The sequence below is a fragment of the Thalassophryne amazonica genome, chromosome 17 (genome assembly GCF_902500255.1).
Source record: "Thalassophryne amazonica chromosome 17, fThaAma1.1, whole genome shotgun sequence".
NCBI classification, from domain to species: Eukaryota; Metazoa; Chordata; class Actinopteri; order Batrachoidiformes; family Batrachoididae; genus Thalassophryne; species Thalassophryne amazonica.
The window spans coordinates 51,853,832-51,875,141 of NC_047119.1; the positions used below are offsets into that span (position 1 = coordinate 51,853,832).

The window sequence follows — 21,310 nt, forward strand, 5'->3', positions numbered from 1 at the left end:
GTAGTCATTACGTCCAGTGATGCGTGGTTTCTTGGGGACTGGAACTATAGGAGGACTTGAAGCAGACTGGAACATGGCATGACTCCAGGGAGGTGTTGAAGATCCCCGTGAAGACTGGGGCCAGCTCATCAGTGCAGTGTCTCAGGGTGGCAGGAGAGACACAGTCTGGGCCCGGGGCCTTACGTGGATTCAGCCTTTTGAAATGTCTCCTCACGTCCTCCTCTTGGACCGAGAGGGCAACAGGGGGAGTGGGGAGGGCAGCGGTGAGAGGGTGGAGGTCCATGGTGTTTGAATATCCAGTTGTGTGGGGGGTGGGGAGGTGTGAGTCCTTGTCTTCAAAGCGTGAATAGAAGACGTTCAGGTCGTCAATAGAACGAGGTGCTTTGGGCTTGTAGTTGGTGATGTCTTTCAGCCCCCTCCACACAGAGGCTGAGTCATTGGCAGAGAACCTTTGCTGCAGACGTGAACTGTACATGGATTTAGCCTTTGCCACCTCCTTGCTAAATCTGTACTTTGCACCTCTATAGCTGTCTCTGTCTCCTTCTCTGAAAGCCACCTCTTTCTGCTGACGGAGCTGCTGGAGTTTAGGTGTGAACCAGGGCTTGTCATTGTTATATCTCACCCTGGTACGCTGTGGGATGATGCTGTCTTCACAGAAATGAATATATGACGTCACAGTGTCTGTGTAGTCATCTAGACTGTCTGTTGAAGCCTCAAACATATCCCAATCCGTAGTGCCCAAGCACGCGCGTAGCTCCTCCACAGCTTCACTGCTCCACACTTTAGATGTCCTCACAACAGGTTTAGAGAGTTTAAGTCTCTGTCTGTATGCGGGGATCAAGTGGACCATCACGTGATCTGAGAGTCTGAGAGTCCCAAAGCTGCACGGGCCACTGCGCGGTACGCACCACTCACTGTCGTGTAACAATGATCTAACGTGCTCCCTTCTCTGGTCGGGCATTTAACAAACTGTTTGTATTTTGGTAATTCCTGACTGAGATTCCCTTTGTTAAAATCACTGAGAATTATAACAAGAGTCCGGAAAGTCTCTCTCCACGCTCATAATCTGATCCGCGAGTGCGCGCTCGGCCTCGTGCACGTCCGAGCTCGGTGGAATATACACAGAGCAAAGTATGAAAGAGTTAAACTCACGTGGAGAGTAGAACGGTCTGCAGTTTATGAGGAGATATTCCAGAGAGGGACAGCAGTGTTGGGAGATCACAGTCACATCGGCGCACCAGGCGTTGTTGATATAGAAGCATAAACCACTATGACTCTCCTTGTTCTCCATGTAATAATTTTGTGTTCATTACTTTGCTTTTGTTAAAGTACAGTGCAGTGAGTGACTGAATAGACATAAATCTCCTCCAGTTTGTCAGCATGATTGCTCGCACACAATAAATGTTATCGTCAAATCAATTCATTTTATTTTATTTGAACAACACCAAATTCTAAACTGAATGAAGGTGTAATCTTACCAACCCTTATCATCTTGTAAATGTCTGAATTTAAAGGGTATATAATGAGTTTGAACTGATTACAATTTGGTTAACTTTGACAAATAAGAAGAACAAGAACCAAAACCAGAGCACGGCGCTTGTAGAGTGCAAACCTCCGCCAACACTAGTTTCAAATTCCACATTTTGCCTTGGAAAATTTTTTCAAGGTCAAAGTCCTATTAGAAGCGGCTTTTCATAAGATAAATTAGATGTGATCAAATGTCAGGAGCATGTATTTAGTTCATGCACTTGAATCAGTTTTTTTGTGGTGTTGCCAGGTTGTTGGTTTATGCTTCTTTTTTTTTTTTTTTTTTTTACAGCTTATTCGGTTTCTGATTTCTTTTTCAGATCATTTTCACAGAGCATTTGTTGTCTTTGCTTTTTGGTAAATGGTTTCCGACTGATAACTGGAACATTGACAAACAGGCATAAAAATGGAACCTCCATCCAGTTTTGGTGCTGTAGGTAAATCCATAACAGAAAAATGAGAGTGACTGAGGCAATTTTGATTGAGATATAATGCAAAATGTACACCAAATGGGCTTTTTAATATTAAATTCAAATGTCCACAAAATCCACAATCCAGATCAGATCTGGATCAAACTTTTTCAGGGGACAGTAAGTGCCAGTCTGCACCTCACTTTCAAATATGAGAGTGATTGGGGCATGTTTGATCAAGATATAATGTAAAATATACATTACATGAGCTTTTCAATATTAAATTCAAATGACCACAAAATCTACAATCCTTATCAGATCCAGATCAAACTTTGTCAGTCGATAAAGGATGCCATCCTGCATGATGTCCTTGAAAATGAAAGAAATCTGATCTTATTGGACGGAGTTATAAATTTTTGAAAATTTGTTCAATGTTAAAAATAGGGATTCTTTTTTCAATTTTCCAAGAGTTTTCCTGACTTTGACCTTTGACCTTGAAATTGAATCAGTTCTTGCCTATCAGGATATGAATCTTCAGTAAAAATGTCATAATGATATATGAAAAATTGTGGGCTCCAGGCTGTTCACAAACAGACAGACAAACAGGGGTGAAACCATAACCTCCACCAACAACAAGACAAAACATTTGTCATGCTTATTTAATATAAAATAAATAATAGTAGTTGTGTGCACATCCAATCCTGATTAGGCCAGGTGCAGGATAATCAAGAACAGCAGACAAAAAAAAACAAAAACTTATTTAATATACCTTATTTATTTAATATACCTTATTTATGTAATATACCTTTAATATACCTGCTTATTTAATATACCTGTCTGCCACTTGCTGGGCATATTTGGGCTTGTTGCAGGGAATAATCTCATCATCACATGCATAATGGAAATTAGGAGCATGTGTGGCTGAAGTTACATATACCTTGAAATAAGATCAGTACCAGATTTGTTCATTTCCAAAGCATATGTGTAGTGTAAGAGTAGTGCTGCTGGCTTTGAGAACGGGCGCTCTACAAATCATCAAATGTGAAAGTCACGAGTGCAGAACAACAGCTGACCTGGAAACGATTCTTCCGCAGTCCGATCGACACGCTAGCGTGCTGCCACGCCTCCGCCTCTGTCCCAGTCTTTCCACTGAACTCCCATGTCTTGGGCCGCACTCCCATTGCGCTGTCAATCACCCTGACTGACAGCTCCCCTGCAGCAGACAGTAAAGATTATTCAGAGTTGCACTGAACAGAATGCAGTGAATATTAACCCTGCGCCCTCTAATGACTCTGGCAGTTTTACCGATGGAATCCAAAGTCCCAGTTAGTGCAAAGTCAAAGCTGAGGGTGCAGGCCGGTCCAGAGGGGCCGAGGAGGGGCGTGCGTGTCTGGGCTTCAGTCAGCTGCTGGCCCGAAGCATCGACCACAATCAGATACTCGTCTAAGAAATGAGGGGAAAAAAAGAGTTTTTGAAGAGGAAACTGCATTTTATATACAGTGAGACAAATAAATATTTGATGCACTGTTGAATTTTGCACGTTTTCTGACCTACAAAGAATGGAGAGGTCTGTAATTTTTATTGTAGGTAAATAAATCAATCAATCAGAAAATCACATTGTATGATTTTTTTTTATTAAGTAATTTGCATTTTAATGCATGAAATAAGTATCTGATCACCTACAAACCAGCAAGAATTCTGTCTCTCACAGACCTGTTAATTTTTCTTCAAGAAGCCCTCTTATTCTGCACTCTTTACCTGTATTAATTGCACCTGTTTAAACTTGTTACCTGTATAAAAGACACCTGTTCACACACTCAATCAATCACACTCCAACCTGTCCACTATAGCCAAGACCAAAGAACTGTCTAAGGAAACCAGGGACAAAACTGTAGACCTGCACAAGGCTGGGATGGACTACAGGACAACAGGCAAGCAGCTCGGTGAGAAGACAACAACTGTTGGCGTAATTATTAGAAAATGGAAGAAACACAAGACGACTGTCAATCTTCCTCAGTCTGGGGCTCCATACAAGATCTCGCTTCATGGGGTAAGGATGATTCTGAGAAAGCTCAGAACTACACAGGGTGACATGGTCAATGACTGGGACCACAGTCACAAAGATTACATTAGTAACACACTACTCAGTCATGGTTTAAAATCCTGCAGGGCAGCAAGGTCCCCCTGCTCAAGCCAGCACATGTCCAGACCTGTTTAAAGTTCACCAGTGACCATTGGATGATCCAGAGGAGGCATGGGAGAAGGTCATGTGGTCAAATGAGACTAAAATAGAGCTTTTTGGTATCAACTCCACTCGCCATGTTTGGAGAACCAGGACAATCCCAAGAACACCGTCCCAACTGTGAAGCATGGGGGTGGAAACATCATTTTGGAGGGTGCTTTTCTGCAAAAGGAGACAGGACAACTGCACCGTATTGAAGGGAGGATGGATGGGGTCATATATCACCAGATTTGGGCAAACAACTTCCTTCCATCAGTAAGACCATTGAAGATGGATCGTGGCTGGATCTTCCAGTATGACAATGACCCTAAAGACACAGCCAGGGCAACTAAGGAGGGTCTCCATAAGAAGCATTTCAAGGTCCTGGAGTGGTCTGGCCAGTCTCCAGACCTGAACTCAATAGAAAATCTTTGGAGGGAGCTGAAACTCCAAACCTGAAAGATCTGGAGATCTGTATGGAGGAGTGGACCAAAATCCCTGTTGCAGTGTGAAAACGTGGTCAAGAACAGAAAACGTCTGAAGGTTTCTGTACCAAATATTAAGGTCTGTTTTTCTATTGTATCAAATACTATATTAAAATGCCAATGAATTATTTATAAAAACAATGTGATTTCCTGTTTTTTTTTTTAGATTCTGTTTCTCATAGTTGAAGTGTACCTATGATAAAAATTACAGACCTCTTCATTCTTTGTAGGTGGGAAAACTTACAAAATCGACAGTGGATCAAATACTTATTTGCCTCACTATATATATATATATATATATATATATATATATATGTGTGTGTGTGTGTGTGTGTGTGTGTAAATCAGATGCTTTAGAGAGTTTTGCACCTTTGGTTGTAGAATTTTTATTCAGCAGCCAACCTTGAGTTCCAACGCTGGAATCAGTCCAACCTGAACTTCCCTGAGGGTACGAGAAATCCCCTGGGGATGGACACGGGTTGTTTTTTTGTTTTTTTTAACAAACATCATAAGATACATTTAAGAGAAATGTTATTTTTCCTGTGCAAATATTGAAACTGTGCAAAAAGTAATAACAGTTTCAAAATATTGAACATTTTGTCAATGTTTTTATTCTGTGTTTGGACCAAAACCTTTCATAAAAAAGAAAAAAAACATAGTCAAATAAAAAATAATAATAAGAAATATAAGGTCACAATTTGCACCTCATCACAGCAAATTAATTAAAGATATCAATTAATCTTACCACATTTGGTTTCGTCGTCTCTGCTTGCACAGTCAGGATAAAAATCACACAGCTTGTCCGGCTCGGTACATGGATCTTCGGGGCTATTTGGAAAACTTGCCATGGAATCATTCTCTGTTTCCAATGAGGAAGTTTCAGTTATTTTTTATTTCTTTATTTTTTAAGATATAATGAACACTGCTATAATACAAAACCAGCAAACAATAAGCAGCACTGTCTTTGTATTGCAGGTGTGCACATGTGTGCACCTTTTCAAAATAAAAGTCATATTTTGCTGCTTTGCACTTTGAACAGTTGTGCAGAACTGAGGTAGTTAAATAGTTTACCAGATGATAAGCGGCAATCAGGGGACAACATAATACTGTCTACAGCGATGCCACCATAAGAAAAGTCTCTGATTGCTGCCATCACCACAATCTATTAAAAAACAAAAAGAATTGTTTAGCAATTTACATTCATCAGTTTTTAAAATGCAGTGGACACAGTGTGGAGAAAATGTGAAATGACGGTAATTATTCAGTATTAACAGACACTATTTCAGATCTTTGACTGATAATAACTGCATTTAATGGTGATCTGACTTCAGGTGATTTACTCACTTTGAAGGAGGTATCAGTAACAATGTCCACCTCTGCTTTCACCCAAAGGTCTCCCAGGGCACCGCCCCTCTCCCACACTGGGTAGATCCTACGGTCTGCCACAAGCACAGTCAGGCCGCCAGACCTTGGTCCAAACTGGTGAGTGTACATCACCATCTACAGGACACAGGAACATGAAAATATGCAACATACTGTTTGTCTGCTTGCTCCCCGACTCCTCCTAGGTCCATACTGAAAATGTGAATTTTTTCCTCAAAATTCTACACACAATACCCCATAAAGACAATGTGAAAAATGTTTTTTTTTCATATATATATATATATATATATATATATATATATATATATATATATATATATATATATATATATATATATATATGTCCAGAGATCAAGAATCCACAATGTAGAGTTTATTATGTCCAGAGTTTAAGGATCCAGTGACCAATTTCATATTTGTTTAAGACTCAGTAAAATGTTGCTGACATAGAAAGCTTGTAAAGCCTACTTTTAGTACACAGAAAATTCACAAGAGGTATTGATAAGGACTCGGATTGATAACGGAATGAATAATGGTATTGATAGATAAAATCTTCTGAATACCCATCCCTATACCTAGGGCTGAAAAAATTCACAAGATTTCCTTGCATCTCCCACAATGCATTTGTTGGTATTCAGCAGATTTGCCAAATCAAATCAAACCAGTTGATGGTTTTCCTAATCATGACTTTCAACAAAAATCATAAAGGATTATTAACCGGCTGCAAGGTCGGGATAAACTCCAAAACTATAATATATGTAGCCCTAAAAACTATATATAATCTGAATCCTCATGACATGGGGAACAAACTGGTACCATTTTTTTTTTTAAGTTGAACTGAAAATTACCCCCAGAATAGCCGGCTGTGGGTATGACCAGGCAGATTCAAATTTCCAGCCCTGTATATGTGTTGGCCATCTCTGTTTATTTAATCCTTTTCTACAGCACACTCAGCACAGCACAGCCACAACACACTCAGCAAAACAACAACATGCTTAGGCTGAGGCTGTGGGTATGACCAGGCAGATTCAAATTTCCAGCCCTGTATAAGTGTTGGCCATCTGTTTATTTAATCCCTTTCTTCAGCTCCTTTATGTTCTCAACTGTTAAGCACCTGACTGTCCTGTACAACCCAGTTTACCTTCCTGTCTGAATACATTCATTTTATGTTTGTAAAATTGCAATGTAAAAACAGTGAAATACACCACTACCTCAATTTTGATTCATTGATATTTACATTTACTGTTACCTACCTTTTGTGTGTAATTTTGTTATAAATTTGATTGCAAAACAAAGTCTGCATGAAGGACCTCAAAGGTTTTTGTCTTTTAACCAAGTATTTCCACTTATTTTTGTGAGTCCACCTCTTATAGTTCTTCTGGACAAACTTTAGCCTATTAACTATCATATTCATAAGACATCAGCATTACAAAAACAAATGTTGGGCAATTGTTTTGATTAAAATGATTGGCATTTGGCTTATGTCTAAAACAGGTTAACCCGGGCAGTGCCGGGTACCCCAGTTAGTGTGTGTGTGTGTGTGTGTGTGTGTGTATATATACACACACACACACACACATATATATATATATATATATATATATATATATATATATATATATATACGCACACACACACACACACACACACGCCGGAATATGAAAGCTGCTGACGGCTCGTAGACAGAGCTCATAGTCAGAGCGGAAGTGAAGCCGTTCGCTTCAGCAGTGGAGGTGAAGTTCACCTCAAAAAAAAAAAAAACTTCACCTCCTCTGGTCACTTCAGAGCTTTGAAACCGAGCTGAGCAGCGGCTCATCTCAGCTCACCTCCGAGCTGACGGCCGGTGTCCCGACAGAACACCGGAACAGAGCAGGAACTTGTTAACAGGTGATCCACTCGTTAGCTGGTCAGCTTTCAATCTGTGTGTTTTTTCCGATGCTGTTTTGATAGTTATGGAGTACGTTCATATCCAGCTTGCTTTTTCTAATTCAGTTTTTAGCTTCTGGTTTGTAAAGAAAATACATGTTTCAGACTGAACCGGTCCAATATGGGAAAATATCCGACTGGTAATCAGCCAATCAGAGGGTGCGTACTGTTGCAGCCATATAATAATATTGATTATTTCTTTATGTGAAGAATGATTTATTTAAAGGTGCAATTAATTACATTTTACACATTAACACAGCAGCAAATAACTGTTTACTATGCAAAGATTTAATGGCTTAAATTGTGTGCTGTGCAAAGAATGAAGCAACACTCCCTCTGTGCTCAGAGCTTTTCTTGTCTGTTTTACATTCTCAGTCTGGCCATGTGTGCAGTGCACGTCTCGTCTGTGAGATTCCTGTGTTTGCACATTTAAATCAAATCAAATCAATTTTATTTATATAGTGCCAAATCACAACAAAGAGTTGCCCCAAGGCGCTCTACATTGTAAGGCAAAGCCATACAATAATTACGGAAAAACCCCAACGGTCAAAACGACCCCCTGTGAGCAAGCACTTGGCAACAGTGGGAAGGAAACACTCCCTTTTAACAGGAAGAAACCTCCAGCAGAACCAGGCTCAGGGAGGGGCAGTCTTCTGCTGGGACTGGTTGGGGCTGAGGGAGAGAACCAGGAAAAAGACATGCTGTGGAGGGGAGCAGAGATCAATCACTAATGATTAAATGCAGAGTGGTGCATACAGAGCAAAAAGAGAAAGAAACACTCAGTGCATCATGGGAACCCCCCAGCAGTCTAAGTCTATAGCAGCATAACTAAGGGATGGTTCAGGGTCACCTGATCCAGCCCTAACTATAAGCTTTAGCAAAAAGGAAAGTTTTAAGCTTAATCTTAAAAGTAGAGAGAGTGTCTGTCTCCCTGATCTGAATTGGGAGCTGGTTCCACAGGAAAGGAGCCTGAAAGCTGAAGGCTCTGCCTCCTATTCTACTCTTACAAACCCTAGGAACTACAAGTAAGCCTGCAGTCTGAGAGCGAAGCGCTCTATTGGGGTGATATGGTACTATGAGGTCCCTAAGATAAGATGGGACCTGATTATTCAAAACCTTATAAGTAAGAAGAAGAATTTTAAATTCTATTCTAGAATTAACAGGAAGCCAATGAAGAGGGGCCAATATGGGTGAGATATGCTCTCTCCTTCTAGTCCCTGTTAGTACTCTAGCTGCAGCATTTTGAATTAACTGAAGGCTTTTCAGGGAACTTTTAGGACAACCTGATAACAATGAATTACAATAGTCCAGCATAGAGGAAATAAATGCATGAATTAGTTTTTCAGCATCACTCTGAGACAAGACCTTTCTAATTTTAGAGATATTGTGCAAATGCAAAAAAGCAGTCCTACATATTTGTTTAATATGCGCATTGAATGACATATCCTGATCAAAAATGACTCCAAGATTTCTCACAGTATTACTAGAGGTCAGGGTAATGCCATCCAGAGTAAGGCTCTGGTTAGACACCATGTTTCTAAGATTTGTGGGGCCAAGTACAATAACTTCAGTTTTATCTGAGTTTAAAAGCAGGAAATTAGAGGTCATCCATGTCTTTATGTCCGTAAGACAATCCTGCAGTTTAGCTAATTGGTGTGTGTCCTCTGGCTTCATGGATAGATAAAGCTGGGTATCATCTGCGTAACAATGAAAATTTAAGCAATGCCGTCTAATAATACTGCCTAAGGGAAACATGTATAAAGTGAATAAAATTGGTCCTAGCACAGAACCTTGTGGAACTCCATAATTAACCTTAGTCTGTGAAGAAGATTCCCCATTTACATGAACAAATTGTAATCTATTAGATAAATATGATTCAAACCACCGCAGCGCAGTGCCTTTAATACCTATGGCATGCTCTAATCTCTGTAATAAAATTTTATGGTCAACAGTATCAAAAGCAGCACTGAGGTCTAACAGAACAAGCACAGAGATGAGTCCACTGTCTGAGGCCATAATAAGATCATTTGTAACCTTCACTAATGCTGTTTCTGTACTATGATGAATTCTAAAACCTGACTGAAACTCTTCAAATAGACCATTCCTCTGCAGATGATCAGTTAGCTGTTTTACAACTACCCTTTCAAGAATTTTTGAGAGAAAAGGAAGGTTGGAGATTGGCCTATAATTAGCTAAGATAGCTGGGTCAAGTGATGGCTTTTTAAGTAATGGTTTAATTACTGCCACCTTAAAAGCCTGTGGTACATAGCCAACTAACAAAGATAGATTGATCATATTTAAGATCGAAGCATTAAATAATGGTAGGGCTTCCTTGAGCAGCCTGGTAGGAATGGGGTCTAATAAACATGTTGATGGTTTGGATGAAGTAACTAATGAAAATAACTCAGACAGAACAATCGGAGAGAAAGAGTCTAACCAAATACCGGCATCACTGAAAGCAGCCAAAGATAACGATACGTCTTTGGGATGGTTATGAGTAATTTTTTCTCTAATAGGTAAAATTTTGTTAGCAAAGAAAGTCATGAAGTCATTACTAGTTAAAGTTAAAGGAATACTCAGCTCAATAGAGCTCTGACTCTTTGTCAGCCTGGCTACAGTGCTGAAAAGAAACCTGGGGTTGTTCTTATTTTCTTCACTTAGTGATGAGTAGTAAGATGTCCTAGCTTTATGGAGGGCTTTTTTTTTATAGCGCAACAGACTCTTTTTCCAGGCTAAGTGAAGATCTTCTAAATTAGTGAGACGCCATTTCCTCTCCAACTTACAGGTTATCTGCTTTAGTGTATGTGAGTGTCTCTCCCCCTTTTACAAAGAGTCAACAGTACTCATTGGTCACTGCATAGTGCCTGTTCTGCTCAATCCAGAGTAGGGAGGGTTGAGGAGGAGTGGCTAAGGAGGGAAGTTTAGTTTACCTCATGAAGTGTTTGTCGAAATGCAACATGTATTGGCAGAAAAATCATTCATAGCACCTTCACATATTTTCAAATTTTAAATCCTTTTGGCAGCAGGATTTTAGTTTAAATACAAGCAAGCAAATAAACAAGCCCACTATAACTTAAGATTAAAAACTCACTTTGCAAGGATGAGAGCTGTTGGTGGGATCAAGAAGTGGACTTTGGAACGCTGCCCAGTCCATCCTTAGACCGCTATCAGGGACAGTGACATACAGAAAATAACCTGCAATCATAACCATGGCTTTTATTGACTTGTGATATTTAAAATCTTTAAGAAAACATTTATTTCTAAGCAAATCTTTAAGAAAAATGTATTTATAACCTTTGGCAACGTATAGGCACATATCTCGTAAAATGCAGTGAGTGAATGGACAAACAAATGAGTCCATCCGCTCCAGATTATTAACACGATAACTCTAAAACAATAAATGTGATCTTATAACTTACCACATAAAAAGAACACATAGTGACAATAAATTGTTTTCAATCTGGTGAACTTTGATAAATCAGCTCAATCAAAAAAAGCAACTTCATTTTGCTCATGCCAAATCCCATAGACATGACTGCCACCTGCTTGATGGTTAGTGGATTTTGGACTGATGAGTCTGCACAGAAATCAGTTTCTATACTAAATCAGTTGCCTGCTTTTCTGATTGCTTAACAGCGTCTGTTTTCTAAAACTCAAATACCATAGTCTCAAACCTACACAACCACACAGAAAGAATTTTGTATTCTAGACAAAGCAGACACTTCTTCCCTCTCAACATGTCTCCATTAACCAGGGCTGTCCACTCTGGGGCCCGTGGACCGCATTTACCCCACATTCACTTTATTTTGGCCAATCACAAGTGACAAATTCTCTGCAAGTTAATACATTGTTGCTAACCAGATTAAACAGAACTGTGATTATTATTCTGAAATTTTAATTTTGTATAAAATGCATGTCATTTAAAACCACAACAAAAAACAATCCTCCTCCATCCAGATTCCGGTATTTATGGCCCTTCAAAATAACGAATTTTGTTACTTCTAAGATTTTAGTTTGAAATAAAGATATATATAGGCAGTCTCTAGTGAGCCTACTGCTGCTTGTTTACTGTGTAATATTGTAAATATTTAAAATAATGACCTTTATTTATACTGTAAATTTCAAATGATAGCTCTTTAAAAAAAGGTTTTCTGCAAAGAGAAATTGAAAGAACTCTTATTGTAATGTCTAGACTTCTCTTAATTTAAAAAAATGATTTTTTAATATACTTTTGGAAAAGTTTTCATGTTTTATTAATTTTCATTCTTATCATGATGGGAAAATGTTGAATATATTGTATTAATTCTAACGTTTTTAATAAGACCATTTAATGCTGAGGGTTTTCATGTGAGAAGGATAAAGATAACTCCACTCAGAGAACAAAAGATAAGAACAGACATCTATTCTTTCGGGGGGGCGCGTTATGAGGTAACCCTGCTTATGATATCTTGAAAACCTGTACGAGGGCTGTCCGTAAAGTATAGGTCCTTTTTATTTTTTTCAAAAACTATATAGATTTCATTCATATGTTTTTACGTCAGACATGCTTGAACCCTCGTGCGCATGTGTGAGTTTTTCCACGGCTGTCAGTGACGTCATTCGCCTGCGAGCACTCCTTGTGGGAGGAGTCGTCCAGCCCCTCGTCGGAATTCCTTTGTCTGAGAAGTTGCTGAGAGACTGGCGCTTTGTTTGATCAAAATTTTTTCTAAACCTGTGAGACACATCGAAGTGGACATGGTTCGAAAAATTAAGCTGGTTTTCAGTGAAAATTTTAACAGCTGATGAGAGATTTTGAGGTGATTCTGTCGCTTTAAGGACTTTTCACGGTGCGAGACGTCGCTCAGCGCTCTCAGGCAGCGTCATCAGCCTGTTTCAAGCTGAAAACCTCCACATTTCAGGCTCTATTGATCCAGGACGTCGTGAGAGAACAGAGACGTTTCAGAAGAAGTCGGTTTCAGCATTTTATCCGGATATTCCTGTTGGGAAAGTGTCGGTACACAGACCCACAACAGGGGGCGCAAAGGAACGGACAATGGAGTAGGTCAAATAACAACACTTTACTGTTGTGAATGTGCACAACAAATACAACAGATTACAACAATAGATCAGAATCAATTCACAAAGGTGTCGTGTGGGCAGGCTCGAAGATAGGAGACACCTGTCCAAAGCAGAACCGGAACCACACGATTTCCTCCGCCACCAGACCCCGGGAATACTGGAGCCGCCAAGTCCCGAATTCCCAGGTGGCCACTGCCTCCGCGTGTCGGACCTGGTACTGCTGGCGAGGAACAAAAACACAATTAAAGGTGGGCGCGTTTGCACCCAGTAATCCGCACGGCAGGAAAGCTACCTCCACCTCTCGTTGGAAAAAAGGTCTGTTATCACTCACAAAAATCACAAAGCAGTCAGCTGAGAATATTACCTTCCAGGTAGAACGATATCTCGGCAAAGAGGTGGAGACGTCGTCCTGCTGATGTATCCCTGCTGATTGGTAACAGCTGTTGCAGGTGATGCGTGACAGCTGTCACCCTGGCTGCTCCTGTGAGGCGGCTGCGCCCTCTGGTGCCTGGAGCCCGCACTCCAGGCAGGGCGCCCTCTGGTGGTGGGCCAGCAGTACCTCCTCTTCTGGCGGCCCACACAACAATTCCACTGTTAAAGGAGATTTTTTTAATGAAAGACGTGCCGACGGGTCCGCGCGTCGGGACGCAGCCGACGCGGCGCGGCGGCACAGGAAAAACACCTCCGTGTTGATAACCATTTGTTAAAATCCAGTTGGCTTTTGATGGCTTTCAGTGGAGTGAGTATATGAGAAATTGTTTATCAGCTGGAGATGTTCCAACTTGTCCTCAAGGCTTCCAACAGAGGTGTTTTTCCTGTGGCGGAGCGTCGCGGCGGCTGCGAGCCGACGCTGCAATCCGCCCGCACGTCTTTCATTAAAAAAATCTCCTTTAACAGTGGAATATCCGGATAAAATGCTGAAACCGACTTCTTCTGAAACTTCTCTGTTCTCTCACGACGTCCTGGATCAACAGAGCCTGAAATGTGGAGGTTTTAAGCTTGAAACAGGCTGATGACGCTGCCTGAGAGCGCTGCGCGACGTCTCGCACCGTGAAAAGTCCTTAAAGCGACAGAATCACCTCAAAATCTCTCATCAGCTATTAAAATTTTCACTGAAGACCAGCTTAATTTTTCGAACCATGTCCACTTCGATGTGTCTCACAGGTTTAGAAAAAATTTTGATCAAACAAAGCGCCAGTCTCTCAGCAACTTCTCAGACAAAGGAATTCCGACGAGGGGCTGGACGACTCCTCCCACAAGGAGTGCTCACAGGCGAATGACGTCAGCGACAGGCGTGGAAAAACTCACGCATGCGCACGAGGGTTCAAGCATGTCTGACGTAAAAACATATGAATGAAATCCATATAGTTTTTGAAAAAAATAAAAAGGACCTATACTTTACGGACAGACCTCGTATATACGATGGTGAGGTGTACCTTTCCTTCAGTGAAAGGAAGAAGAAAGCATGCTGTTTGTTCCAGCGGCAAATAAAGACTTCAATTGAAACAAGTCATCTGTCTCTCTCTTCCTCCGGCCGTAGTCATTACGGTCATAATTTTTCTGGCATATATCATACGTTCCGATCCTCACCTATGGTCATGAGATTTGGCTCATGACCGAAAGAATGAGATCGTGAGTACAAGCAGCCGAGATGAGTTTCCTCCGCAGGGTGGCTGGGTGCTCCCTTAGAGACAGGGTGAGGAGCTCGGTCACTCGGGAGGAGCTCGGAGTCGAGCCACTGCTCCTCCACGTCGAAAGGAGTCAGTTGAGGTGGCTCGGGCATCTTTTCCGGATGCCCCCTGGACGCCTCGCTGGAGAGGTGTTCCGGGCACGTCCCATTGGGAGGAGGCCCCGGGGAAGACCCAGGACACGCTGGAGGGACTATATCTCTTGGCTGGCTTGGGAATGCCTTGGGGTTCCCCCGGAGGAGGTGTGTGTGGATCGGGAGGTCTGGGCGGCTTTGCTTGAGCTGCTGCCCCCGCGACCCGACTCCGGATAAAGTGGAAGAAGATGGATGGATGGATATACCATAGACACGCCTCTTTTCGCCCTAACAAGGATACATACTACCATTAAACTAAAAGTCATGTAACAGTGTTAAGAATGTTTGTGTTCACTTGGCTCTTTGTCCTCCACATGCACGCACATCTGTCCACAAAGGCCCCGCCCCAGAAACCTCAGGAGTGAGGCAAGTTTAAAAACAGAACGTGCTTCGATACCTGATACAGTGTTGTTGGAGTGGTCCCGTCCTGGTCCTTTCAGAAGGTCTGTATTGGAGATGGTCTTTTGATTTCTTCTGACCCACTTCAGAGTAGATAATGACCTCAGGTCCCAGTCACACAAATCCTGCTCAAAATCACAGAGCCGGTACGCTCCTGCAGACACACAAACGCTCACATAACCACCTGCTGATGGCGGAGGCGGACGCGCTCAGCAGTGCATTCACACCTTTCACAGAAAAAAGATCCGACTTATACTCTGGTCAAAAGTCAAACGTTTGGATGGGAAAGTGTGTCCAAACTTTTGACTGGTGCTGTATAAGGGATTTTATTTTTTCTTCAATGGGCATTTTCTGACAGGTGTGACTTATACTCCAGAAAATGTGTGCTTTTCTTCTTGTTTGTTTCTCTGATTAATTTGTCAACTTGGCTTTACTGAAACACTAAATCGGCAAAGTAGCTGGAACATCTGTTTCACTTGTCACCACATGATGGCAGTGGTGCACTTTTTTGTTGCTTAGTGACCAAAAACAGAAGCGATTTAGCTGTGAAGCAGCATTGTCAGAGGTGGGGATAGTGTAGACGTGTTTTCAGATGCCATTTCTCACCACAGTTATCTTCATCTGTGCCGTCGTCGCAGTCATCGGTGCCGTCGCAGATCTGCCGCCGCTCCACGCATCCACCACGCCGACATTTCAGACCCTCTGGTGGACATTCAGTCCCTGGGTCCGATACTAACAACAGAGTTAACAGACGGTGCACTTTTAATTTTCAGTTCGTCTCTTTAGTCTTTGTACCAAAAGCAGCCACAAAGGGGCAATAGAGAGTCTTCACCTGCACCATCTCCAGCACTGGAAAGGTGAACTCACCAGGAAAAGCACAGTCCAAAAACTGCAGCTGGTCTATGGCCACGTCTCCTCTCTGTCCTTCGGATCTCTTAGAGGAAATACGGATTTGGAAGCTTGTGGGAATCCTTCCCAGAAAGATGGTGGCTTCTCGCCACGCACGTACGCTTGTGACCTCCGGACGCCACACGACAGCTTCTTCAGAGTCCTGCCGAAGTATGGAGGCCCACAACGGTGCAAAGCCCAGACCTGTGCCAGCTGCATGTGAGGTGCAAAAACATACACGGACGCGTTCACACAAACTTTTAGAAATCATCAATAAAATGAGCCTCAGACTTTGCAAAATTGTTTTTAAAAGTCCATCTTTTAAACATTTCTGAACTGTGACTCGATTCTGTTTAACATTTAATTTGTTTAATATTTATAGATTATTACCAGAGTCCCAGAGGAAGTATTGGAGCACAAGGCGACATGTTGGTGAAGACTCGTTCACTGGTGGTGACATGAAAACTGCAATACTGACAGGGTCCGTCTGCACTGAGGTCACCCCCATGAACCAGCCTGTGTGATGAAAAATGTCTTACAATCTCTCTCTCTCTAAATCATCACAACGACAATAAATAAAAGAGAAAATACAAGAACATTTAAGATGAGGAAAGAAAAAATAATGTCATGTTGTGGAGAAAGAAAAACAAAAAGGGGAAAACAGCAATATGTCAGCAACAATATTTTTTTAAATAAATGATGAAAACATGAAAAATTACATTTTAAAAATACTATGACAACACGAATAACAGGCAAACATTTTGGAAAAAATGTTTCAAAAACTAAATATTTTATGAAAGGGAAAATACTTCAATAAGCACAAAAAAGTCTCTCTGAAGGTGTCATTTTAACTTTTCTTTTCTTTTTTTTTTTAGGGAAGTGTAATTTCTGATCATGTGTGTTTTGCACTACAGTGCCACTGTACATTTTACATACAAAACATGGGGGATAAAAATACAGAATCTGGTACATCCGTCTGAATAACTTTACCGACTGCAGTCCCGGTGGTGAAGTCAGAGGTCGGCCCGCTGTCCGGCATCGTGTCGCCTCTCTGTCGTCTCTCCCACCTGTATGCTGATGCATTCAGGGACTGGTCAGTCCAGCTACACATCCCAGTATCCTCGAAGTCACACTCAGACTCCCTCCCACTGTAGCCTTCAGGGGGTAATAGTAAAAAAAAAAAAAAAAAAAAAAAAAAAAAGAAGTTCAGTCCTTTATTAAAAGGCATTTTAGGAGAGCTGTGTATAAGTACTAAATGTCATTGTCTTCATGAAACCGGTAGGGGGCAGTAAATCTGAACAGTAAAACTTCTATGGTCACAAATCTGCAAGCAAAATGATTCTGACGCAAACAAATAAAACATGACGGACGTCAACCAAATGGTTACTGAGATGTAGATTAAAGAGCTGGAAAAAAAAAAAAAAATCAGTTTTGTGTCCATAAAATATTCCATTCCATATGCTTATAAATGAGATATGAAAATTATATTTTTGGACACGTTCTATTTATGTGCAACCAATGTACATATTTAAGTCATGTTCCCCCTTTTTTTTTTAAAGAAATGTGGTTTTGGATTCTTTCATTCATTGCTGATAACTGAAAAAGAAATCCTAACATAAATTATTTCATGTTTTAAAGCTCATAGCTGTAATGTACCACACAGTATGTGTACTGAGCAGTGACACCATTAAAGTACTTACTTCCATCTTAACTAATATAAGGTTTTTGAGTCATGTACAAACTGTCACCGATGACTTGAGTCCACATTCTTATTTCCTTATCAGAACTCTGACTGGAATTATGGGACACGTAACACCAACAGGCTCAATCAAGGATATTCATAGAGTTGTCTTGAAACCACTCCTTTGTTATCTTGGCTGTGTGCTTAGGGTCACAGTCCTGCTGAAAGATGAACCATCGCCCCAGTCTGAGGTCAAGAGCACTCTGGAGCAGGTTTTCATCCTGGATGTCTCTGTACATTGCTGCATTCATCTTTCCCTCAATCCTGACTAGTCTCCCAGTTCCTGCTGCTGAAAAACATCCCCACAGCATGATACTGCCACCACCATGCTTCACTGTAGGGATGGTGTCTGGTTTCCTACAAACATGATGCCTGGCATTCACACCAAAGAGTTCAATCTTTGTCTCATCAGTCAGGAAGGTTCTCCTCTCTCCACAGAGGAATGCTGGAGCTCTGACTAAGGTCTTTCTCCCCCGATTTCTCAATTTAGATGGGCAGCCAGTTCTAGGAAGAGTCCTGGTGGATCCGAATGTCTTCCATTTACAGATGATGGAGGCCACTGTGCTCATTGGGACCTTCAAAGCAGCAGAAATGTTTCTGAACCCTTCCCCAGATTTGTGCCTCGAGACATTCCTGTCTCAGAGGATTTTTCTTTGACTTCATGCTTAGTTTGTGCTCTGACATGTACTGTCAACTGTGGTACCTTATAATCACATCCAATCAATTACGCTGTAGAGACATCTCAAGGATAATTAGTGGAAACAGGATGCACCTGAGGTATTTTGAGCTTCATGGCAAAGGCTGTGAATACTTATGTACATGTGATTTCTGATTTTATTTTTAATACTCTCAAAAAGCACCAAAACTTTTTCCCACAGTCATTATGGGGTATAGTGTGTAGAATTTTAAGGAAAACAAATTAATTTCATCTATTTTTGAAATAAGGGTGTAACATAACAAAATGTGAAACAAGTGAAATGCTGTGAATCTTTCCCAGATGGACAAGAGCATCCTTGAGATGAAATGTTTCTGTACGCTTCTCCAGATTTGTGCCTCGAGACAATCCTGTCTCAGAGGTCTACAAACAATTCCTTTGACTCCATGCCTGGTTTGTGCTCCGACATGCACTGTCAACTGTGGGACCTTATATGTAGACAGGTGTGTGCCTTTCCAAATCATGTCCTATCAACTGCATTTTCCCCAGATGGATTCCAGTTAAGCTGTAGAAACATCTCAAGGATGATCAGTGGAAACAAGATGCACCTGAGCTCAATTTTGATTTTTTAATAAATTTGCAAAAATTGCAAACTTTTTTCAGTCATTATGGGGTATGGTGTGTAGAATTTTGAGGAAAACATTAATTTAATCCATTTTGGAAAAAGGCTGTAACATAACAAAATGTGGAAGATGCACTGCATATTAGTTGTGGCTCATATTCACAGACAAGTGAACTATTTTGTGTGTGTGTATATATACTCAACAAAAATATAAACGCAACACTTTTGGTTTTGCTCCCATTTTGTATGAGATGTACTCAAAGATCTCAAACTTTTTCCACATACACAATATCACCATTTCCCTCAAATATTGTTCACAAACCAGTCGAAATCTGTGATAGTGAGCACTTCTCCTTTGCTGAGATAATCCATCCCACCTCACAGGTGTGCCATACCAAGATGCTGATTAGACACCATGATTAGTGCACAGGTGTGCCTTAGACTGCCCACAATAAAAGGCCACTCTGAAAGGTGCAGTTTTGTTTTATTGGGGGGGATACCAGTCAGTATCTGGTGTGACCACCATTTGCCTCATGCAGTGCAACATATCTCCTTCGCATCATCTGTGAAGAGAACACCTCTCCAACGTGCCAAACGCCAGCGAATGTGAGCATTTGCCCACTCAAGTCGGTTATGACGATGAACTGGAGTCAGGTCGAGACCCCGATGAGGACGACGAGCATGCAGATGAGCTTCCCTGAGACGGTTTCTGACAGTTTGTGCAGAAATTCTTTGGTTATGCAAACCGATTGTTTCAGCAGCTGTCCGAGTGGCTGGTCTCAGACGATCTTGGAGATGAACATGCTGGATGTGGAGGTCCTGGGCTGGGGTAGTTACACGTGGTCTGCGGTTGTGAGGCTGGTTGGATGTACTGCCAAATTCTCTGAAACGACTTTGGAGATGGCTTATGGTAGAGACATGAACATTCAATACAAGAGCAACAGCTCTGGTTGACATTCCTGCTGTCAGCATGCCAACTGCATGCTCCCTCAAATCTTGCGACATCTGTGGCATTGTGCTGTGTGATAAAACTGCACCTTTCAGAGTGGCCTTTTATTGTGGGCAGTCTAAGGCACACCTGTGCACTAATCATGGTGTCTAATCAGCATCTTGGTATGGCACACCTGTGAGGTGGGATGGATTATCTCAGCAAAGGAGAAGTGCTCACTATCACAGATTTAGACTGGTTTGTGAACATTATTTGAGAGAAATGGTGATATTGTGTATGTGGAAAAAGTTTTAGATCTTAGAGTTCATCTCATACAAAATGGGAGCAAAACCAAAAGTGTTGCGTTTATATTTTTGTTGAGTGTATATATATATATATATATATATATATATATATATATATATATATATATATATATATTAGACCACACAGGCTATGAAACTAATAAAAAAAATTGGACATAGAACTTTTTGGTTGTCTGTTAAAGACATTAAATGTCAATATGGGGGAAAATTTCCCTTTAATTTTTGTCATATTTAATATATAAAAAGAACTTCAGCCTTTAATAATTTTGCCATAAATAAGTTGTTTTTTTTTTGCCTTTTAATTTAACCACACAAGAGCAATATTTCCACACAGCTTTGAATGCTATTATTGAAATTAGATGTTGTTTGAATAGTTTCTCTTACCCCACTGAACAATCACCAACAGAACGAACACTAAAAGGAGCCTCATCTTCTGCGTCGTCCTCCGTGCCAGTGCAGGTCGGCACCAAGCCTGGAGAGTCTCTGATCGACTTTGATCTGTTCAGAGATAATGGGTGGACTTTAAAATTCACCCGCCATGCAACCTCAACAGACCGCTCATAAAACAACTTCCTCTGAGTAACACTTTCCACAGTGCCTGCAGACAGCGGCATCAGAGATGCGCAGAAACAACGTGCAAATGTTAACATATTTTTTTCATTTTAGTTGGACCGTTTTTCTATTTTAGTTTATTAATGAATTACAGTAATTGGCAAGGGTGATGTCACAGTAGTTAGTGTGCTTGGTTTCAGTGCGGAAGGTTCCCGGTTCAAACCCCACCCCTCCCACATTTCTCCATGCAACATTGGAGTTGCGTCAGGAAGCCCAGCCAGCATAAAAAAAAAAAAAAACCTGACAAATCAACATGCAGATCCACCTCAGATCTGCTGTGGTGACCTCGAGTGAAAACAAGGGAACA

The 21,310-nt window shown here is 41.1% G+C and overlaps 1 protein-coding gene across 1 annotated transcript in view; it reads right to left on the reverse strand.

Annotated features, from left to right (window-relative positions):
• The window catches only part of mamdc4 (MAM domain containing 4), a 46,297-nt gene extending 25,428 nt beyond the window's left edge, over positions 1 to 20,869 (reverse strand). Inside the window, exons 1-13 of the mRNA XM_034193101.1 lie at positions 20,776 to 20,869; positions 17,110 to 17,274; positions 16,510 to 16,635; positions 16,099 to 16,332; positions 15,838 to 15,963; positions 15,230 to 15,385; positions 11,044 to 11,147; positions 5,988 to 6,143; positions 5,715 to 5,805; positions 5,389 to 5,502; positions 5,013 to 5,105; positions 3,243 to 3,380; positions 3,011 to 3,150 (exon numbers count right to left, since the gene is read on the reverse strand). Of these exons, the coding sequence (XP_034048992.1) occupies positions 3,011 to 3,150; positions 3,243 to 3,380; positions 5,013 to 5,105; positions 5,389 to 5,502; positions 5,715 to 5,805; positions 5,988 to 6,143; positions 11,044 to 11,147; positions 15,230 to 15,385; positions 15,838 to 15,963; positions 16,099 to 16,332; positions 16,510 to 16,635; positions 17,110 to 17,274; positions 20,776 to 20,821 (1,689 nt within the window). The 5' untranslated portion in view covers positions 20,822 to 20,869. The remainder of the gene's footprint in view (positions 1 to 3,010; positions 3,151 to 3,242; positions 3,381 to 5,012; positions 5,106 to 5,388; positions 5,503 to 5,714; positions 5,806 to 5,987; positions 6,144 to 11,043; positions 11,148 to 15,229; positions 15,386 to 15,837; positions 15,964 to 16,098; positions 16,333 to 16,509; positions 16,636 to 17,109; positions 17,275 to 20,775) is intronic.
• Positions 20,870 to 21,310: the final 441 nt, after the last annotated feature.